This window comes from Artemia franciscana, chromosome 1, assembly GCF_032884065.1.
Source record: "Artemia franciscana chromosome 1, ASM3288406v1, whole genome shotgun sequence".
In the NCBI taxonomy this organism is placed as follows: Eukaryota; Metazoa; Arthropoda; class Branchiopoda; order Anostraca; family Artemiidae; genus Artemia; species Artemia franciscana.
The window spans coordinates 46,413,855-46,438,114 of NC_088863.1; the positions used below are offsets into that span (position 1 = coordinate 46,413,855).

General features: G+C 35.1%; 1 protein-coding gene and 1 long non-coding RNA gene across 5 annotated transcripts in view; one reads left to right on the forward strand and one right to left on the reverse strand.

Moving 5' to 3' along the window:
* Positions 1-24,260, forward strand: part of LOC136030606 (uncharacterized) — a 311,523-nt gene that overhangs the window by 64,258 nt on the left and 223,005 nt on the right. The gene's annotated exons all lie outside the window — the stretch shown is intronic.
* The window catches only part of LOC136030519 (modifier of mdg4-like), a 66,950-nt gene continuing 52,009 nt past the window's right edge, over positions 9,320-24,260 (reverse strand). For 3 of the 4 annotated variants that reach the window (XM_065709621.1, XM_065709604.1, XM_065709612.1), the window contains exons 4-5: positions 21,063-21,321; positions 9,320-11,711 (exon numbers count right to left, since the gene is read on the reverse strand). In XM_065709621.1, the coding sequence (XP_065565693.1) occupies positions 11,579-11,711; positions 21,063-21,321 (392 nt within the window). In that variant the 3' untranslated portion in view covers positions 9,320-11,578. Of the gene's footprint in view, positions 11,712-21,062; positions 21,322-24,260 lie in introns of those variants that run through there. The other variant, XM_065709630.1, reaches the window with a different exon arrangement.

Genomic DNA, 24,260 nt, shown 5'->3' on the forward strand with positions numbered 1-24,260 from the left:
AACTAAAAAGAAAAAAAGGAAAGAAACAAAAAAATTATTTCATCATATACCAAATCAAAAACGAATGAATATACGGGGCACAGGGAATATAAATGATGACCGGGACACTCAAAGAGAAATTACAGACTGGAACACCGGGACACAAATGACGACTGGGACGTGTGTGTCGACTGACGTCATGTTTGTGTGTCGACTGACGTCATGTTTGTCGTTTTTTTATGTATTTAGTTTTTTATGTAGCGAAAAAATACATCTTATTTTCAACACGTAACTCCTTAAATTAAACGTGCCCCTATCGCAACCCTACCTCTTCTATATCGATGCTAGAAAACAATAGTTTTCACGCTCCTGCGACGAGAAAAATATCTTAATGATACGGGACAATGAATGGCAAATGATGGGTAAACCCCTATGCTCTAAAAAGAATTTAAACTTTCTTAACCTCCAACTTAAATTGTCAACTTTATATGCATACATTTAAGTTTAAAAGTTGTTTTCACAGGAGTAAAAGAAAAGCTTAAAAAAAATTTGCTATTATTCACCCGTCTAGGAATTCTAATGCTTTGATTTCAGGCCAAGAATTTGAAATTCAGTTCACAATTGAGAATACAGAAATTTGCGCTCCTTTATTTAAATGGTGACAAAATAGGTTTGTTACTCGTCTCAAAATATTTTCTCAAGGTATACATTCGAAACATAATGCATGTTTCGAATGAAGTTCTAGTTTACTACTTTTTGATATGTTGAAAAAGGGATTAGGAAAATGAGACGAATCTGCTGGGTAATGTATACCTTGAGAAAATATTTTGAGACGAGTAACAAACCTATTTTGTCACCATTTAAATAAAGGAGCGCAAATTTCTGTATTCTCAATTGTGAACTGAATTTCAAATTCTTGGCCTGAAATCAAAGCATTAGAATTCCTAGACGGGTGAATAATAGCAAATTTTTTTTAAGCTTTTCTTTTACTCCTGTGAAAACAACTTTTAAACTTAAATGTATGCATATAAAGTTGACAATTTAAGTTGGAGGTTAAGAAAGTTTAAATTCTTTTTAGAGCATAGGGGTTTACCCATCATTTGCCATTCATTGTCCCGTATCATTAAGATATTTTTCTCGTCGCAGGAGCGTGAAAACTATTGTTTTCTAGCATCGATATAGAAGAGGTAGGGTTGCGATAGGGGCACGTTTAATTTAAGGAGTTACGTGTTGAAAATAAGATGTATTTTTTCGCTACATAAAAAACTAAATTTTATTTCTTTTTAAGGAAAACCCTAACCAATATCTCCTTCCTCCAAAAAGGGCAAAGGCGTGTGATACAACCGCTCTGCAAAGCAAATATGAGGGCCCCCTTCCGTGGTCCACCAGCAAAACGGGGAGAATGCTGTCCTCTCAGGACCTTCGGTCATTGTCTATGCCGGACCTTCTGCTCTCCCCATGCAAGGGCATCATGCGCCCATTTCGGCCCCTAAGCCCCGCGCCAGTGAAGCTGTCGAATCTTATATGATCCCCCAGCCTCATGGTGAAGATGTTGAGTATTCCGCTCCTAACCAGGATGGAGCTGTCAATCTTCATGTAAGTAGAATGTATCTATATTTCTCGTAAAGCCTATTTATTAGTGGTAAAAACTTAATACTTTTACGGCATGGGGGAATTAGCTAGGATGTAGGGGGGGGTTAACTGCTATTGCCCCATCCTAAAAATACTCCTTTCTTTGAAGGGAAATTCGCTAAAGAACCAAATCCACATGGGAACTATTAAGAATATTAATGATTTCACCCATCTTTAATAGCAATGCATTCCTTTTAGTTTAGTATAGAAAACTTTTCGATATTTTTGAGGACACCCTCAGTCCTATAGGAACTTTTCATTATGCTTTTAGCTATTAGTAGTATTGTGAAAATAAGATGTTTTTTAAGATCCTGCATTCTACTGTTGAAAAAGCGTTCTGAGAAAAACATTTGAGGGCCCTACTCTCAAAATTAATAATGGTTTCTTTTTTTCAACTTATTAGTGAGGGAATATATTAGGGGCCCCTCAGTATATTTTTGAGGGGAGAGCCCAGGGAAAGAGATAAAAATAAGACATTCCTTTCAGGTTGATAATTAAGATCTTCATGCTTCTAGAAATTATGCATTCCAGTGTTGAAATGCGTTTTATGGTTCCCTCTAAGGAGGGGATTTGGGGGTATTACCCAATAGATATTTTCATAACAATGAAAATACACCATTCTTTTCAGCATAATAACAACCACTTTTCACAGTTTAAAATCATAATTGCTTCAAGAGAGTAGGATTTTTTATTCCTTTTTCAGGCCGGAAATGATGATCTCCCAGCACGGATCAAGAATCTGCTGAGAAATGTCTTCGGGGAAGAAGAAGAAGCACAAATTCATTTCAATACCCCCTCAGTAAGTTTTCAAAGCATTATAATACATCAAACGTAAAGAGGGCACACACTACCCACATTTATCAAGTAATTTCTGGTCATTATATTTATAGCTCGTAGTGTGGTGGCTATGGACCCAAAGGATCACTTTGGGAGTCCTTGTGTAGTCATTCAATTCTTAATTGGTAGTATGGTCTCAATAAATTTGAAAGGTCACTTTGAGAGGGCTATTTCTAATCACTACACCTTTAGATGATAGTTTGGCCTCAATACATCTGAAGGGTAGCTCTTTATTATTCTATTCTCTTTCGACCTAATATAAAATCTTTCAGAGGATGAAATCAAAAGTGTTTTAGTGAGCCAATAAGCTCTTATTACTTTCTGGGTTCACATGCCGGCATCACCATCGGAATTCCATGAAACTCTTTAAGTTTTGAAACAAGTTTATGAGAATATTGGTGAAGCGGGAAGTTTAAGTTCCCAGCTACATTTGCTGGAATCACTGGAGTTGAAAAGAAGTTGGCGAGAGAGTATTTACAGAATGAACCCAGTTGCACCTTTCATTGAAATCATAGAGTTCGCGGGAATCATTATCGGAACACTAAAGCCTTTTTTACTGCATATATTACAAGCAGATCTTTTGACTCTAGACGAGGCTCATAAACGTCGGAATAAACAAACACAAGTACATTTTACTTACCATCAGTGTTTTAGTGGCAATATGTAAGCCCTTCCATTACGTTCAAAGAGAGGCGATGAGGTTGTTACAACTCTTGAATCTATCTTCGAACACGATTCTTATAGAGAAATACATACAGATCGAGCTTGTGAATTTGTTAATCCACATGTAAAAAAGGTTATATTGAAATAATATACTGCTCTATCATAGTCATGGTACTATAAAGCTGGCGTTGGCTGACAGTATGATTAGAACAATTCGAATTTTAATTTCAGAATATTGTACATTGAAAAAAGTCTACTGGTTCAACTCAAGATTTAGATAAAATCATGTTGATTTATAATCAACATCCTCATCGATCCTTATCCCATCATAGTCCTCTTGAAGTTTATCGCAGTAGCAATACACTTCACATTTTTCTTGAACAATATTCCAATGAAAAGGCTGTGAAGAAGGAATTCAATGTTGGTGATAAGTTCGAAACAATCAAAAACTACTAATATTTTTGAAAAGGGGAAGTATTTGTGATCCATTGATCTTTTTAAAGTGTCAAAAAAATTTAAACACTAAACCCGTCATGTATCGTCTACGTGATACGAAAGATGATGATATTCTTGGCGATTTTTATTATGATGGATTATAAAAAGTTAAGAATAACGAAATGTATCAACTTAAAAAGGCATGAAAGACTCGATCTAGCAAGGGTAAGAGACATTTGCTTGTTCGTTGGCAAGGATACAAATCTGATTTTGATTCTTGAATTGCCGCTGAAAACATTCACTATTTAAAATGATTTTAATGTTACATTCATCTCCAATGTCTCTGACCCACTCTATGATGATTTAAATAAAACAAGCGATTTTTGGAGAAACTCTCCAGAGCCATAAAATCTGAAGAAAAGTGTGAAGTTGTTCTTGTTGATTGTAATCATAAAAATACATATGATATCCTGAGAAAAGATCGTACGTATGAATCAAAAGTAAGACCAAACGATTCACCAGTGCATGATAGGAAGAGGAATCGATAAAATCACTTAACTCAAATATGTACCCGTATCTCACCTAAAAATACAAGGAGTATGGTAGTATGACCGACTTGTGTCGTGCTATCAAAGGAAGAATCTCTTTCGTCAAAATGGTGCCTACACATTCAGCTATTCAATGGAGCAGAGGATAATTTACCTTAGCTCTCCCATTGAGAATGAAACGTCTCTTCTCAACCATACTCTGAGAGATGTTCTTGGTTTTAAACGGAATGTAATCGAGGGCAAAAGTGCCGGATGCATCAGTGGTACCCCGGCTGTTCATCTGATAATTGTATATTTCTTTACGCATCCGTTGTCAAGACATCGAGAGTTGGTAATACCAATATCCCTCTTCTAAGTATTCCTGAACGACAAACCACTCATAAACACATTCACCACAACAATATAAAGCACCTTCAATATATTCCAGTCAACACTTTGTATTTGGAGCTCTTTCAGATAGCATTAAGAAGTAAATTAGGCGATCCTCTAATAACCAAAGGTTTGACGGTGATTACATGTCATTTGCGACCTATTCAGTGAGATTGCGCATAGAAAAATACTTCTTGTTTGTCCTGATATTGATTACTATGTTTCTACTCTTGGACCCCGACAATTGGGTCATGGAAGGGACTATTACAGGGGTCGTTCTTCAGTGTCCGGTTACGGTCTAGGTAATGGGTTTGCTAAATTGTTACGCTCTGCATTAGCCATGGCTTAAAAATATATTGCACTGGTTGCCACAGCACTTGATCTTCACCACGCTTTTACCTTCCCGTGTATCGACACGCATTGTGCTGATAATACGGCAGTTTCAATTAATGAAAGGAATGACGAAGATTTGGAGACAAAACTGAATACTACATTTTCTAATGTTCTTGATTGGTGTTCTTCAAATTTTTTTTGCTTTGAATGTATCAAAAACTGATTTTATAATTTACGACAGAAAGTCTAATATCTTCCCTCGTATTACCCGAGTTACTTATTAAAGTAACAATTATCAGTATCTCGTGTGAAAATGACAAAGTACCTTGGACTAGTGATTGATGAAAGCTTATCTTTTAAAACACACATTCTAAATCTACGCTTAAAGATTTCAAGGTATGTTGGTTTAATGCGAAGGTTGGAGCTTTATTTACCTAACTCTGCTTTAAGAAGTATTTATTATGCTTTGATCCAGAATAATATTAGTTATTGGTCTCTGGTATATTTATCTACATTTAAAAGTCATATTAAACCAATACAGATTCTGCAAAATATAGCCATAAGAATCCTCTAACTTTTTACTCCATCATCTATTGAACTTCCAAATAAGTCTTCTACAGCATCTTTATATACATATCTAAATATACTTCCAGTTTCCCAACAATTTACTTTTGGAACAATTCTTTTCAAATTCAATTATGACATTAAGAAATTACCGGCATGTTTTCTCAGTATAAGTTTGTCCTCCCAATCACAAAATTACATAATTAAAACACTTGACAAAAAAGAGTATCTACATTGACAAGTATAATACTGAGAGATCTAAATTCACTCCTTTGTGTCAAAAGCTCGGTGCTTGGATGCTCACAAGGCTCTTATTGACAAATTTTCCTCAATCCATTTAACAAAAAGGAAATTTAAATTTCATTTAGTTCAGGATTATTTTTAATTAAGCATCATTTTAATAAGGCAAAGTTATTTGTTTTTTTGTTGCTCTGGGTAATTGTGGGCCTCTCAGCTATCTTCCAGTATTAATTTAATATTAAACAATATTGAAATTGTCAATTTTTTCAATAATATTGAAAGATCCTGGGCTAGCTGCTGCTTTCATTTTATTGTTGTGTTATTGTATCTTTACCGTCATATTTATCTCTGTGTTTTAGTGTAAGTTTGTTATTGTATCTCTGTCTAGGCCTAGTTTTTTAAGCTTGTCTCCCTGTGGGCCTATGTCATATATATGCCTGTATGTGTGATTAATATATGAAATGAAATGAAACGACTGTTCAATTAATATGGGAACTGAAACTACAGTCACTAGTGAAAGTTACTCCTAAGATTTTTATTTCTTTTTTAATCGGGAAAGGGACTAGAGGCATATTTATATTACGCTTCAAGGGGTTGAAACGAATTATCTACGACTTGGCTACGTTGATGGTAAGATCATGACTTGAGCATTCGGTCTTTAGCTGATCAAATAACTTGTCTGAAAACTGCTTTGTTATGATAGTGTTTTCGACCAGGTAAGCAAGCACTATGGACAAATCATCAACAAACTTGTAACGATCGTGGTGACGATTAAGCAGGGAATTAAATACAGCCAGGAAATTTATTCCAGCTAAATTCGTGGCTTATGGGGCCCCACAAGAAGTATCTGACCATGATGAATCCGAATCGTTTTCGTGGAGTACAAAGACTTTTTTCAGCCAGTTAAGAAGTCAAGTACAAGGCCAAGGGTAGGTCGTTTGGCACCCATTTCCTGGAGATTCATGCCTGCATTCAGGTGGCGGATTAGGTCAAATGCCTTTCTGAAATCCACTGCGCAAATGTCGACGAAACAGCTACCTTTTTCGAGCCACTGAAGGACAGTCAAACATCTATACTAGGTAGATTGTAGTACTGCACTTGGGGAACCCACTGTAGTGGAATTTATCAATACGCCCACGAATTTGTTTTAGAAGAAACTTGAATATGAAGGCCTCAGTTGCTTTCGCCAAACGAGGTGTAAGTGAGATCGGGCAGAGATCGTCGCATGCACTAGGGGTGTGCTTTTTTGGAATAATTCTAATATAGGCCCATTTCCACTGTGTCGGGAAATAGCCGGAAGCAAAACACTCGTTTATGATGCTGGACAGTGGTATTGCTATGAAGGCTGCACATTCACGTAGCAATTTGGCAGGTAATTCACCAGGGTATGAAGATATATTCGGTTTGATCTTCCGTAATTCCGTGTAAACGTCAAACTCACTGACTACTTTGTTGTTCTCAGGCTCACATTTTTCAAGTATGGTGGACTTTTCATCAGCCGTAATAGGTGGATAGGTAGTGCACATCTTGGTGAAGAATTCGCTCACTTTTTCTGCACTGATTAAGGACCCATGATCATTGCTGATCTTTACACTGCTGTTAAAAGCTTGGCCAGCTACTTTTTTCACAGCCTTGTACCACTTTTTGGGGTCTGAAGTAAGTAATTGGTAGGGCATGGTTTCACGACCATAGCGAGCTTTAGATTTCTTTACCAAAGAGACTATTTGATTTCACAATTTCTTGCCGTTGATAATATCATCAGAAGAGTAGAGGCGAGACCTTTCTTTTATTAGTGATTTAATAGCTGGAGAGATCCATGGTTTAGTTACCACTTATAAGACTTGGAATTTACCAGGTAGCTGAGTTTGTTCTATGCAAAAGTGCTATTCAGTAACCAGTTAAAAGACTTGGAATATTCTAAGAAGCTGAGTATTTTCTAAGCAAAAGTGTTTTTAAAAAATTTTTGATGGTTAGTCACCAATTAAAATGAATTGGAGTTTACCAAGTAGCTGAGTTTGTTCTATGCAAAAGTCCTTATTTATTAATTTTATACACTCAGTCACCAATTAAAATACTTGGAATTTACCAAGTAGCAGAGTCTGTTCTATGCAAAAGTGCCTTTCCATCAATTTTGATACAAAATCACCAATTAGAAAATTTGGAATTTACCAATAGCTGAGTCTGTTCTATGCAAAGTTAATTTTCCGAGAAGCTGATTTTTTTGTATTCAAAAGTACCTTTACTAAATATTTGGGTACTCTGTTACCAACTACAAAACTCGGAATTTATCAACTCTGTCATTCTTTTATGGTCAAAAGTGCTTTTATTAGGTTTTGGTGCTCAGTCAGCAACTAAGACAGTCATAATTTACCAGCTAGCTGAGCTTGTTTCCATGCAGAAGTGCTTTTCTATTAATATTTTAGTACCCAGTCACCAATTAAAAGATTTGGAATTTACCAAGTAGCTAAGTTTGTTTTAGTTAAATGTGCTTTTATTAATTTTCGGTACTCAATCACAACCAAAACACTCGGAATTTATAACTACCTGAGTTTATTGTAATCAAAAGTGTTATTATCAAATTTTCGATACTCAGTCAGTAACTAAGACACTCCGAAATTACCTACTGACGGAATTTGTTGTACACAAAAGTATTTTTCATTAATTTTTGATACTCAGTCATCAATTAAAACATTCAGAATTTACCTACTAGCTGAGTTTGTTCCATGCAAAAGTGCTTTTCTATTATTTTTTTTTTATACGCAGTCACCAATTAAAACTTGGAATTTACCAAGTAGATGAGTTTTTTGTAGTGAAAAGTGCTTTTATTAATTTTTCTGGTACTCTGTCACCTATTAAAATACTCCATCAGTTTTTGTAGTAAAAGGGCTTTTATTAGATTTTCTATGCTCAGTCAGAAAATAAGACAGTCGGAATTTACCTACTAGTTGAGTTTGTTCCATGGAAAAGTGTGTTTCTATTAATTTGGTGATACCCAGTCACCAATTAAAAGACTTTAAAGACTTCACCATTTAAAGATTTTATCAAGTAGCTGAGTTTACTTTAGTCGAAAATACTTTTTATTAATTTTTTTTTAGTGCTCAGTCAGCAACTAAAACACTCAGAATTTATCAACTACCTGACTTTATTTTACTCAGAAGTGTTTTTATTAAATTTTCGTTACTCAACCATCAACTTTGAAACTCCGAATTTACTTACTAGCTGAGTTTGTGGTATGTAAAAGTGCTTTTTATTAATTTTTTGATCCTCAATCACCAATTAATGTTTTATCGTATCATTTTCCTCATAGGGTTGTCTTATCATTTCTTAAAGTATACACGACTTAATTATTTCTGACTTTATGCGTAACAAAACACTAAGAAAAACTTTTTTTCGAAAGGCCTTATTGTATCCTTTCCGTCATAGCACTGTCGTATCATCGCTTAAAATGTATATAACTTTATAAATTTCATCTTTTTGCATATCTCCAATACGAAGCAATACTATTCAAAAGACTTCATTGCATCATTTCCTTTACACCTCTCGTATCATCGCTGAAAATATATATGACTACATACTTCAACGCTACACATACCCAAATACTAAACAAAACATCTCAAAATGCTGTATTGCATTATTTCCCTCATAGGACTGTTGTATCATCGCTTAAAACAAATACGACTTTATTAATTTTGACTTAAGCATACCCCAATACTAAGCAATACTTTTCAAAAAGCTTTATTGTATCATATACCTCATAGGGCTGTCGTATCATCGCTTTAAATATACATGACTTTACTAATTTCAATTTTATGCATACCCCAATACTAAACAATACTTTGCAAAAGGCTTTATTTTACCATTTCACTCATATGGATGTCGTATAATCGCCTAAAACATATACGACTTTATTAATTTTGACTTTATGTATAGCCCAATACTAAGCAATACTCTTAAAAATTCAGAAAAAAATACAAATAAAAAAAGAAAAAAAATGTCACTACAAATATTACTTTTTTAATAGCAAAAATCACGACCTACATATCTATGTCATCTGTATTTCGTATTCCGAAAATATCACAAGTAAATTTCTTTGTTTTACGCATATTATATGTCACTTTGAGATATACAATACAGTTGAAAAATGTCTAAGCAAAACAAAATCGAACTTATAGAAAAATTGAGCGGAGGCCATTGGGGTCATAGAGGGGAACTCGGGGCCCTGGATGGCGAACACTGGGTCCTGGATGGCAATGTGGGAACCCAAACTCTTGCTCAAGCCCGGTAATGGAAAACCGGTGTGCTCAAAACCATAACAGTACAAAAAGGATGCCTCACCGGTTATACTCATAATCAATTATTAATAGTCAATAATCAGCCCGGTGTCATGAGAGTACACAAAAGATCTCTTCCAAATATATATTAGAATTCATATCAAAACTTCATTCATTAGATATCATGTCACTTATTCAATTATTGAACAACAAACTTGGAGAACGAAACTCGGATAATAATGCTTCCAGAAATTTTCTTATCAACCGAAAGTCTTGATAACGCCATATGTGTATAGGCCCAATTGTAACCATTGAAGACTTTCGTCGAAAAACATGCATATATTGTTCCCATAAAATGTTAAATCTCTCCAAGAAGTTTTCAGCTGGATACGAGAGAAGAGCAACTCAAATACCACATTGGGATATGGACCCGCTTTAGGTAACGGGATATGCGCCCGCTTAGAGTAATGGGACATGGGTCCACTTAAAGTCACGGACGGGATAAGAGGGCTTAGTGGCTCCAATACTGCATCGGAGTAGGGCTGACTTTAAAGTCATTAAGGGGATACTACTAAAATTACAAATGCTCGTAAACATGCCAGTAAAACATGTTAGATACGGTAAAATAGTTAAAATGCCAACACTAGAGGGGCTCGTAAAATTAAGGTAAAATACCATATTTTACCATGATCAATTACCAGTTACAACATGAATCAACACACTCAATTAACCATATTAGTATCTCTTTTCATAAGTTTTATTATGAATCCAAGCAACAAAAGTCAATTTTACAAATAATCCTTTCTGTCACCTAAGTATATTTTCCTCTCATTTTTCATTTCTGAATAAAATATGCAGATTAAAGAAAAAAAATCTTTGAAAGAACTGATAATATTGTTAAAATGACGCAAATTGTTGAATACATGGTCACTAGTCTCTAACTGAGACGGCTCACTACTTAAATCAATTAACTATTCGAAATCAAAGCTAAAATTTGCAAGTTTGATAGCCCAAAATTTAGACCAAAGTTAATTTGAAATTGACAAAAGAGGATATTCAAGCACACCTCTGACAAAAAAAATACGCATTACCCAGCCAAGTCCCAATCATAGAAGTCACAATCTAGACATAGTTTTGGTTTACTTCATTTACCATTTGCTTCTCTTTACTGAAAATAAAAGACCCACTTTTGCCAAAAGGACACTAGTAGTTATATGAACATACATTCTCAGTCAGTGACATACATTGTCAGTGACACTGCATGGTTCATGGGGATACCGGTTGCGGAAGGAAATTCACAGGTGGTATCTAATGTGGGGTAATTACAACTTGATGGTGATATTTTTAAACAGAAAATTGTAATTGTTTAATGCATCCAGAGTGTACACTTTGAATTCAATTTACTTCAATTTAAAAAACTGCAACTTATTCGATTTACAATCGAGATACGTAGATGCTGGTTCCTGGTACATTACTCAGATAAAATACAAGTATTAATACATTAAAATTGAACTCAATTTTAGCTTGTTTTAACTTTTTCCAGTTCGTGTGGGCAACATAGCGCTGTCAGTGACACTAACAGTTTCTAGATTAGACACTCATGTTAAAACGCGAAAAAAATTCCTTTAGACTCAGCTTCCTATTTCCTTTGATCCAAGCTCTGATCGTATCATAGGAATACAGTAGAAAAAGAAAAGATTGTTTCAATCAGCCAAAAACTATTCGTTCAAGGACACCTTTCGCATGGTTATGTTCGTCCCTCAGTGTTTGAACAACTAAATATTTTCCATCCTCTGACGAATTAATTTTTATTGTAAATGGGCAATTCACTCGCAGTGTCCTAAAAAACAAAACAAAAAACAACCTATTACTAGATAACAAAGTAATACAATTCCAGTCTATAACTTGTGATTCCCTAAAAACTTAGCTAGAATAAGCAAAAAAAAAAATCAACCTTCGGCCAGATCATTGTTCCACTCCAAGGGCAAAAAATAATTAATAAAGAACAACAACAAATATTAAAAACAAGAATTAAATGGGGTTGACAGAAATAAACTGTGGATAAGAAAATAAAAGGCATGAAATAGACTGAATAAAAAGGATTCCAGAAACCTGATAATAAAAAAAGAGCTGAGAATTAAAGCACTCAAAGCTTGAACCTCAATTTTAGAATCAGCCGAACAAGAAAAAATTACACCTTGTGCCAGTTAGCTCTACAGACTCCTGAGGGGATAGTAAATTATAAGAAACAGCAAAAAAAATGTAAAATAATTAATAAATGGAAGCCTTGAATATAAATAGCCTGGAAAAATAATAATTTTCTAATTTTGTTCCCAGGCTAAAAATTTTACTCGGTTTCTAATCACCCTCTGTCATCAAAGATAGTTTCTGGGCATTATTTCCTGTATCTCAAATCTTGGTACTTGTTACTTAAGCGAAACACACCCAATATGTGAATTTAGCTTAATCCTAGTGAAACATAACCTTCATTTATCTTTACTTTACATAATAGTTTAATTTGGATATACATTTTTTCACATTAGGAGGGGGTACAGTATTTTGACAGCGTCCCTAACATGACTAACCTACCATAAACTATCCAGCACCCCCATCCCCAAAATGGGCAAATATATAGCCCAAATTACACAAGTTCAATATATTCTTTCACCCACCACTTATCTTTTGTGCTATGGAAATCAGTTTTCTGAGATCTAGCTTAAGCATAATTCTTGAGTGAGTTTCGTTTAATTAACAAGTACCCAAATATGTTCATTTCAATATTGACCTGGAAATTAAGAGGTATTCCCCCACCTTGTCTTTATGTACTTGTCTCATTTATAGAGGCGTATTTACTTCATAGGAGGGCGGGGAAACTGTTTCTGATGAATGACATCCGATTAAAACACTACCGAGCTAATTTATGCAGACTACGTGAAATGGAAGCTGCATTAGTCAGAAATATACTGAAATTTGTACTGAGCTGCCTAATTTTAATCCTAAAATAGCATCATATCAAAATCTTTGGTCTCAAGCGAAATTATGAAACTGTGAGGTACAGCACTCAGGTTTCAGGCATCACAATATTCAAAAAAAAAAGAATAGGTCTGGTACTCGAACACGTAAAAGAAACATATTTTTCAAAGTTAAAATTGAAGATTATATGAAAATTAAAGAAACAAGAAGAAATATAAAATCACAAGAAGATTTTTTTTTAAACTGCATTTTTTTTATTTCGGGGAGAATCATTCAGACAAATCTCAGACACTTCACCTTATTAAACATAAAACCATAGAAATAAAAACCAAAATAAAATTATCAGCTGTGTTTCTTCTTTCTTTGTCTTTGACATAGAAGCAAACGTCAAATAGAAGCATAGGTCAAATCATTGTCCAACGTCGATCCAAAACTAATTTATCACTATCCTTCATGTCTCAAAATAGAATAATTCAAGATTCTTATAATTTCCTAAATTAAAAACCAAGAATAATCTAAGGCCGTATCACTTGGATACTTCTGTCCTTTTCACAAACCCATTCAGAAGCTAGTGCTCTTCAGGCCCAGACAACGGATTATTTAACTGTCATTACATCCTTTAGAGGAAGTCTTGAGTGGTCACGGATATCTTTTCGTTGTTTTCGTGCCTTTTATAAGCCTCTTCGATGTAACTGATATTCAATGCATTCCGATGAACTTAGAAAACTGAAGAGACTAAATACTAGATGTTCCTATTCTGCTTGTCATATAAGGCATGAAATACAGAATGAACTTTAAAAGGTTTGAAAGTAATAACTTTAAAAGGAATTCGAGGAATTCCGTGCCTCGCTACAAGATTTATTATCCGGCTTTCGGCTTCTTTTTAAGTCCTTTATTTGTTTGTAGGAGATTTTTTATGCCTATTTATGAAGAAAGAGAAGTCACGGGCATTGTTTCTTGGGCCAGTGAAAAAAATTTGAGAACTATGCAAACATTAAATAAAACCAAACCTTAAAACAAAACACAAAACTAAAACCTGATGACCCTTTCTTAGTAACGGTGAAAGGGTAATGTTACCCTTTCACCGTTACTAAGAAAGGGTCATCATATTTTAGTTTTGTGTTTTGTTTTAAGGTTTAGTTTTTATGATTTAATCAGTTTATTCTGCACTGTGGACGGTCAAGCGGAGGTCTTGACCGAAATGTTAGCATAATTGTCCTCGTTCTTATTTTCTTTGTGATTTTGTGTTTTGTCATGATTAGCCAGTGTGGTCTCACAAATTAATTTCGAATGGCCTAGGGCAGTGGTTCTCGAACTTAATTAGACACTGTACCCTTTCTTACCCACAAAATATTTTAGGTACCCCTTAACATCCTGGTTACCGGCACTCGGTGAAGTATAGTTAAAATATAAAACAAATCTTAAATCCTTAACCTTTCAAACTCAATTACGCATCATGCTTAAGTAAAAACAAAGAGACATCTTTTACAAACATTTTATTTAAAAACAAACACACACAAAATTAAAAGAAAAAATCGCTTACTTTCAAAGAGATTAGTGAGAAGGATGAGCTTGTGCCTTTATGCATTTTATCAAAATTGAGTTCTAACTTAGCTAATACAATCTTAAATCATCTTCAACATTTACTTTGTTTTTAGATTTAATTTTAAGATAAGTGAAACTTGAGAAACCCTTTTTATAGAAATAAGTGGTAGAAAACTCTTCAAGAAATTTAACAGCAGTGCTTGACAGTTCGTTGTGTTCTTCCCGATACCGATCCAGAAATCTAACAATGTAGTGCCGGCAGTAAATTATTTATTTTTCAGCGTGGGATCACATGAAACTTCAATGAGTTACTCCTTTTGAAAGTTAGTCAGGATAGTGTCCATGGTATCAGCATTAAAAAGGTCACGGATCCAGTCTAACTGTATCTCCAAAGGTGGAAAGTACTCTCTTATTCAAATACTGGCTCATTTGAGTCTTGAGTTCAGTGAAATCACATGTGTTTTCCTCATTATCTTGCAAAAATGTTTGTAGTTTTAAAACGGCTAGTAATTTTTATTTACTATCTATTTTTTCACAGAGAGTCATCTTTTTTACCATTGCATCAGTTTCTTTTTTTCATAAAATTATCAGAAACACTGCCCATTCATGGATAAATTCTAGATGCTGAGTTTTTCAAAATATCACTTACATAAGCCAACTTCAAAAGCCAATCAAAATCAGTAAGTGCAGAAGACAGATGGGACCTGTGTTCGTTACTAAAAAAAAATAGTTCTTTGTGGAGTTCAAATACACGGAACACAACATTTCCCCGAGAAAGCTATTATACCTCAGTATGTAGCAGAAAGTTATCATAGAGGCTCCCCATTTCCTGGCATAGAATTTTAAAATACCGATATTTTTTAGGCTGTGGTTTCTATGAAGTTCACGATTTTAACAGTCTGGTCAAGGCCATCTTTAAGTCCATCAGGGAAGTTCTTAGACGCTAAAACCTCTCCATGAATTACACAGTGAGTGAACTTACACTCAGTTGAAACCCTTTTAACATGGCCTACAAACCCCGTGATGTGACCGGTCATAGCCTTTGCGCCATCCATACACACTGACACACGGTTTTTCCACTAGAACCGGTTTAACGGAAAAAAAAAATCCAAAAACTTGGAAATATCTTCATCTTTTGACGATGTTTCAAGCGTCTTACAAAATAAAATATCTTCAAATACTTCATCTTGAAAAATGCCGCGTAAAATAACGATCAGTCGGGCTATGACAGTGACGTCCGTGGTTTCATCGAATTGTATACCAAAGCAAGGAGTACCTCGAATTCCTCCGACAAGCTGTTATTTTGTGTCATATGCAGTATCATTTATTCTCCATGAAACTGGATCATTTGATAATGGAATTTTTCTAATTCTTTTTGCCTCTCTCTCTCCAAACATACAAGAAAAAATTTCTGCTGCGGCAGGGAGGATAAAATTTTCGCCAATAGTAAGGTTTTTACCAGCCTTCGCAATCAAATGACTAACATTGTAATAAATTTTAGAGCACTTTCATTTTGTTCTGCACCAGAAAACTGTTTTATTGTGTTTTTCCTATTTTTAAGATCTTCCAAAAAACGTTTAAAGTAGTGCAACTCCTTTTTAACTAAATTCTCATTTTTGCCTTCAAAATGGCGGTTTAAAACATAAGATTTCATTGATTTGTTGGATAAAATTTCAGAACAAACCACACATTGTGGATTAAACTCGTCTTAGGTTTCAGTTCAACTAAAACCTAATTTTAAGTACAAAATTTAAAATTTAACAAAATGTAAGTTTTTTTTTTTTGTTTTTTTTTTTACTGGGCTGCTCATTAGTAACAAGACGTTGAGGACTACTTCATTTTGAGAAGTTGAGGGGCCAGAACTTTGATTCAGATCTTCATTAAACCTTTTCTTTAGGAGCAATGTATCCACTGTTAATTTTATTTTAAAATTTACTTACATACCTGAATCAATACACTGACGTACTGTTTGAACAGGATTGAATGTCCGCAGAATAACACAACACACCACAAAAATAACACAATACTGAGAGCAAACTTGTGATAAAAGACAATACTATTGCAGCGCAGTGATGCAAGAAACTGGCTGGCCTACACAGCGACTCGGAGGAATAAGTCTTAGTGGCGCATGCACATCAACGTATCCCTACTGAAGCTGCTTGACAGTCAGTAAGGGACAATTCTGACAACTTTGCTAGTCCCAGAATTAAAGGGTTGTTTTTTTGTTTTTTTTTGCCGGCCGCGTACCCCCTTAAAAATTGTGCGTACCCTCAAGGGGTAATGTACCATAGTTTGAGAATCACTGGTCTAGGGTATTATTTATTGGATAGTTTTGTCACTTTTATGGACAAAATCAGATCTACTGCCATTTCTGTACCAAATATAATCCTGGAAATTTGGCACGATTCTTCCGTTTTGCAATGGATCATAGAGCTAGGTTTCTCTAGGATAATATTAGGAATTTCGTAACTGCTGTGTAGTTTTTTTGTTTTTTTCTTTTTTTTTGCCTTGACGTAGGGGGTCTAGTCGCAAATAAATTGCATTCTATTCTATGGATTAATTAAACCGTATATTAGCTTCTTTTTAAGTCTCAGATGTTCTACGGTAGATTCTCTTGAGTATTTCCTTCTTTGTCATACACCTAATCTGTGACACTGCCTTTTTTTTCAAAAAATGAAGAACTTAGCTTTTTTTATCAGCTCATGCAGAAAAAAACTTTGAAAGGTCTAGTAGCCTCTAACATTCTAAAATTAGAACTTCTTAAAAAAGGAATATGATTATTGGGTGTGAGAAGAAGCCCACCACCATGTATTGAAGTGGAAAGCTCGTGGCTACCACTACCGTAATGTAGATACAGGGTATGGTAATACCCTATTATGGTATACCCAGTTACAGGGTATGGCAACGTGAGCGAAATGTCAAACAGGCCAATCTCTAGGCCAAGGGTGCCACAACCTGGATCACCACTAATATATCTAGCTAGCATAGGATTCTCTTCCCATACCAAGCAAATCTAATCTCAGTCTCTCTCTAGGCTTCAAATCCTACCTAGGCTAATCAAAAAGTCAAGGGTATAAAATAAAGAAGAGCTTGCCATATTCACTTCAAACTCAACTTAAGAACTAAAACTCAAAGCTCTTACAATTAATAAATATACTTTGAGACGCGCCTCTACGCACTGTGCTCTGGACCTCTGTTTGAATGGCTGAGTCGAAATTAGAATTACCCAGTCTCCTTTGAAGATTAAATAATAAAAAACAAGTTTTTTTTATGCAAGTGAGGAGCGACATTGAAACTTGAAACGAACAGAAATCATTCCATATATGAAAAGGGTTGTCCCCTCCACAACGTTTCGGTCTTTACGCTAAAGTTTGACTCTCTGTAACAACTCTACTTTTGAAAACAATAAAAAAAACTTTAGCGTAAAGAGCGAGGCGATGCAGAGGGGAAAACCCCTTTCGTATACGGAATAATTTCTGTTCGTTTTAAATTTTAGTGTCGCTCATTACTTGCAGTTAAAAAAAACTTGTTTCTTTTTATTTAATTTCTGAACGTTTTTGAATTAATGCATGTTTTGATTTTGGCTCACCGCACATGAATAATTAAAACGAAATTTGTATATTAATTTTTTTTTTGCTAAATGGCTTTCTAATAGTTTTGATCGGACGATTTTGATAATAAAAAACAGGTGGGGAAGGACGCCTAGTTGCCCTCCAGTTTTTGGTTACTTAAAAATGCAATTAGATTTGTTTAATTTTTGTACGAACCGTTTTGTTAATAATAAACATGCGTACCTTACGGATTAACTTAAGAAACGAACTTCTATATTTGTGTATTTTTATTACGTATATGAGGAGGTTGCTCCCTCGTCAATACCTCGCTCTTTACACTAAAGCCTGAACTTTATCCCAAATCTTTAAGAATGACCCCTGAAGCACAAAGGCCGCAGAATAAATAGTTGAAATCACTAAAAATACTTTAGCGTAAAGAGCAAGGTATTGTGGAGGAGACGAACCCCCTTATATACGTAATATTTTATTTTCGTTTTAAGTTTTAATGCTACTCATTACTTCCAAGTTAAATTTTTTTTTACTTTATTTTCTCATTGTTTTTTTTTAAATAATGCTAGAAAATCCTGCGCCCCCTTCATGGAAATTCTTTCCCCTCCTTATAAATTCCTCTACGGAAAGATCCTCGGACGTAACCCATCCCCACCCCGATGCGAAAAAGTCCCCCTGAAAACGTCTGTACACTTCATAATAACCATTACTATATGTAAACAATGTTCAAAGTTTGTAACTTGCAGCCCCTCCCTCAGGGACTGTGGGGGATTAGGTCGTCCCAAAAGGTTTTTTAGGTTTTTTACTAAGCTGAACAGATTGGATATTTAAAATTTTTGATCCGGTGACTTTGGGGGGAAACATTGAGTCGGAGGGGGCCTATGTGCCCTCCAATTTTTTGGTCACTTAAAAAGGGCACTAGAGCTTTTAATTTCCGTTAAAATGAGTACTCTCGCGACATTTTAGGACCACTGGGTCGATACGATCGCCCCTGGGAAAAAAAAAACAAAACAAAAAACAAACAAATAAACACGCATCCATTATCTGTCTTCTGGTAAAAAAAAAATACAAAATTCCACATTTTTGTAAATAGGAGCTTGAAACTTCTACAGTAGTGTTCTCTGATACGACAAATCCGATGGTGTGATTTTCGTTAAGATTCTATAACTTTTAGGGGATGTTTCCCTATTTTCTAAAAGAAGGCAAATTTTATTGAAAATTCTTGAAAATTGATGAAATTTATATATTTAAAATCAGCATTAAAATGCGATTCTTTTGATGTACCTATTGGTATCAAAACTCCGTTTTTTAGAGTTTCAAATACTATTGAGCCGCGCCGCTCCTTAATTACAGTACGTTACCACGAACTGTTTGATGTATGATTCATCGCTGTAGACACTTCTCGGCTTGAATTAATTATCGAATTCTGTTAAGACGTCTTGTAGTAACAACTTGACTCGAGGTTTAAACATTAAAATTGAAGATAAATTAAGTTAAATTTACGCATAGGGCTTTTTTCTGATGAACAGGGCCGAAGGTCCCAACAGTCATGAAAACTTGATCTTAGTAAAACAGTCCCTAATTTAGCAAATATCTAATTGGCTGTCTCCAAATGACTTCCTTGCTTTAATATTTTTGGACGAATAGGTAAGAAAAAAACATGTGATATATTAAACTGAAGCTTTACATATATTTCTTGAAGTACGGCACTCTCCTTTACACTAGCTATCTCCACCCCAACCTCTAATCAGATCTAGACTGTATACTTTAAACATCTGCATCGAGAGAAATATGTTGAATAAAAATTTCCATTTAAGACAAATTGGCTTGAATAAAACATAACATTATAGCATACACCCATGGTATATCATAAGGTTGCTTTATCCGTCAGAATTAGATAAAACATTCAAAGAAAGAAAACAGACAACGCTAAGGTCTGAATTTACTTCCTATCTCGGCAGTAAAACTTTAGTTGGCAAACCTGGGTTAATCTCTAATTTATAAACAGCAACCTGTATTAACTGATATTTGGCTTAATGATAAGCTTGCTTAGAATTACAATAGAAACAAAATAGCCCACGACTTGTTTTACTACAGACGTTAGATAGATGATTTCAAGGCATTTGCTACGAGCTAATTATTAGTAATTCAAGTCCCTTTTTATTTCCAAAAAAGACTCTTAGTCCCAGAAAATGATAGATGGTACCGTGGTATATAAATTGTAAACGTGTTTACTCTTCTACTATAACTGTAGCCTGTGTGACACAGAGCTTAAAATTTAGAACCTACTTTCCAAGGCAGGGGTTGAAGTCAGTTTCCAGTGGGTTTGGTAAAAATCTTTTCAGGTTTGCTTTTTCCGCCCAAGGACGATTTAGAGCGTTTTTCTTTCGCTAGTTCTAAGCGTGCTAGATATATGTCACTGGAAAGTTAGAGGTATACCCGTAGAGCTCTAAGGGAAGAACACGTAGAACTATACCGATGTGGATTCGCGTTGGGGAGAGGGTTCTTTTTGAGCCCCCTCCTCCTAAAATGGCAAAAAAACTGGGCGTTTTTGTTTGTTTGTTTGTTGTTGCTTTTTTGTTGTTTTTTTTTACTCGAGAAGACCATTTCCACAGTTGACCTTACGACCACTTCTCCAAAATGGATTAACTCCCTCTCTTCTTAAATGAAGATCCTGGGTAAAAACAAGAGATCAAGGGTATTTTTATTATAACTGGAACAACATATTCTTGAACATTATCACGGGTTGTCTGATTTTCACCGATGAGTGTGTGATAAAAATGAATAAGACGAAAAGTTCGGATAAAGTAAATAGTAGATATATACAATAAAAGAACCACACAGATAAATTAAAAATAAGTATCAACAAAATAAATGCAGAATAAAAAGAAAAAAATAAACAGTCATTATTAAGAACCTGAACCACATTTTGAACTTGTTTCCGACTTGTTGTTTTCAGTTTACATTCAGCTTTATTTCAAATTCTGGCCAAATGTTTAAGCCCGTAGCAGAGGACAACTCTAAAAAGGAATGAAAACTTTACGCGTCAAACCCTTTGTTTGACACGAAATGGCACTGGACTACAGCTTAGAAGAATAAAAAAAGGGACTTACGACGAACTTCTTTCTCCACTTGATTTCCTTTTGTACTTTTTACCCCCTTGAACACAGCTATATTCTAGCTTGTAATACATCAAACGAGGATCACATTTCAGAGCTTTTTTCATGATCTTCTTGTCAGTCAATGCCCTTTTAATTGTAACTGAATCCTTCGTAAAAACACGAATTCCTTCTTGAAGGCAGAATTGATGAACAGATCTTTTTAGCTCTAAGAAGCTTTTAAACTTTGCACCCATACACAATTCCAGGACACCTAAAAAAAGTGATATGTGAAAAAAAACGAAAGATCTGTGAAATATTCCAAGCCAAAAAACGAAACATTCTGCAGTTCTGAAAGGAAAGATTCACTAAATAAAATTAGCAAAACATTTATGCTTTAGAAATTTCATACTCCACTAGGCTAATATTTAACAACCAAGTCAATTTTTTCATTATTAGAATATTTAGATATAGTGAGTTGATTCAAATTCGAAAGTACTGTATAAACTGGTGGTTCTGGCTCCATTTTTTTTTTCGGGGGGGGGGGGGGGTCCTGTGCCCAAAATAAAAAGAGTGTGATCTAATTTTAAAATTAACCAGGGATTGGTGGAATACATTTGCTATCCTGGATACAGTCAAGGATGATATGTTTGAGGCTTAAAAGGCTGCGCAAAATATAACAGACTTTAACATAACCATTACCATTTGGAGAGCTTCCAAGATCTCAAAATTATACCATAATTTGGTGACAGCTTTGACTGTCCGTGTAGCGAAATACTTCAAATCTTGAGATTTGTAGTAAAGGATTTGAAAAATTCGATACCTTTCGAAGAACAATGCCCAGCCTTCCTTTTCCCGATACGGAAATGAATTACATGTGTCACAGCAACTTTTCGGGAACTTGGCTTGACTTCCGTGCTAAGCAAAAAAAAATTATTGACTGACATAATCCCGGTGATCAGAAACGTAGAATCAAGGAACGTAATTTTGACGAAGTTGCCTAAGTTTGAACGATCAAGTTTGCCTAAGGTAAGTCAGCAATAGAAAAAAAGCTACAGTAAAGATTATACCTATAGGAATAAGATGGAAAATGCCATAATGTACAGATTTCCATAAGATGTAAAATACAAAATGTACAGATGGAAAATGCGAAGTAAACAATTGCCCATGACCGATCTAGCAGTGGAATTAATGAGAAAGAGGAGAGCGATGAGTACCTTCTGGTCGCCAAATTTCCGGTCCCTTCAGGTTTGCAGCGAATAATTGGGAACAAATCTGAATGTGGAAATTTCCGGTATCTCTGAATCTAGTTGTCACTTTTTTAGAGTACTTTTTGTCTTGGTGACAGTCGATTCGTTCTATGTGGTGCCTTTGAGCCCAATCCGAATCTTGCTACATTTTGTTTTCTTTCATTCCCAATGAAATCAGAGCAGGCTAGAAAGACTATTCAGAGACTTAGATCAACAACTCCAGGATCGAAATTAACACCGATTACTTGCAAGCTAATTTCCATCCTGTGTCTTGTGTGCACGAAGACCGGGAGCGAGCTGCTAGTAATCAGCTTGGTCTTCCTTTTTAAATGAGATTCAATACCACAAGTATCTGTCTTATTTTGCATTCCATAAAAATTGCCAACAGGAAATATTAATACAAATGTGAATATTACAACGCAAGCTAGGATGGAGCATATTACTTCGAGTGAAAGCTGCAAGAGACCGCTTTAAACTATCCTATGAATTATAGATAGACTTTGTTATTACTCGCCCCAGCGTCTTTATTCCATGTTTAGGAGTACAGAGAAATCTTACCAACAAGTGACAAATAACCTAAAAGTAGACGAAATAGAAAAAGTATAAGCTGAGATCCTTAAAGACTCGTGCAACCTTTAGGAATAGTTAATACAGTAAGAGCCAGATAACACTCGTATAAGCAATATACCAGCTGAGTTTCATACTAGACACTGCTCTAAGATTCTTCAGCTCCAAAGATGCAGAACCAGAAAATGACGCAAATAACTCCCGAGATGAAAAATAGACTTCTTACGCAGGCAAAGATACCATTCTCTAATTACAAGAAAGGTGGCTAGCGAATTCAGCTCTAAGATAAACCACAGTAAAGATAAAGGTGCTCATGGTCTCACTACCACCCTTCTTATCCATGACTCACTAATGCATGTGGAAGGCCTACGGCAATTTTTATAACGTGCGTTTACACCTACACGGCTCCCACGTCTTTCTGTACTGACTTAGTTAAGTGCAATTATAAAAAAGGGAAATAAAGCAAAAACTTGTTCCAGCTACAGGCCTATAACTAGTCATACAAAACTAAAAAAAAACCTGATTTTTATGGAAAATACTTCTTCAAAAATTTATCGTAAAGCGTTAATGAGAGCACGGGCGGTTTGGTTGTCTAAAAATCGGTCTGCAAAGAGGAGAAATTCAGTTGGGTAAATGAAGAAATTCGTAGCGTCGACACGTTTATTCCGTTTTATTTAATGGTTCAGTCCTTGGCTTTCCATGTTCTGTTGTTAGTCCTTATTTTATTGCGCTTTTAGCTTATTCGTACTCAAATAGTCCCTCGCATGTGAACATTTCCACCGGTGTGTTCACAGATCCTGTAAAATGCAATCCGGCTCAATTAAAGGTCTGATTCCAAGCCCTATTTTATTTTATGTATTGACGACCACTGAGGCAGAAAATATAAGTGGAGGTGTTTCTGCTGTTGTAATTTAAGCTTTAATTTCTTGCGCTATGAACTCCAACTGACTATTCCTCTCCTGTATCTACAATTTACCTATAGACAAATAATAATAACAATAATAATTTATTTGAACCTCTATAGATACAAAAATGCACTTAGAGGAGCATGGAAAATGTCCATAATAAAAACATTTATCATCACAAACACTAAAACATACGCTAACAATGACTCACAAACAATTCATACACCCCAACGAAAAATCTACGACTGACTCAGATCGCTGTCTGAATTTGCCTTTTAAAACATCCATCTTATCACAAATCTAAAAAACTCCGTAACGTTTGGAGATATAACCCTTACGGGACCAAATAGGAACACGAAGAAAATACTTACAAAATTTGAAAAAGACAAACCGAATTTGTTGACGTTCTGACGATGTAAAAAACTTCCATAATGGCACCAGAAAAAATACACGGGAAGCAAAAAGCGAGTTATAAAGCCAACCAAGCGTTT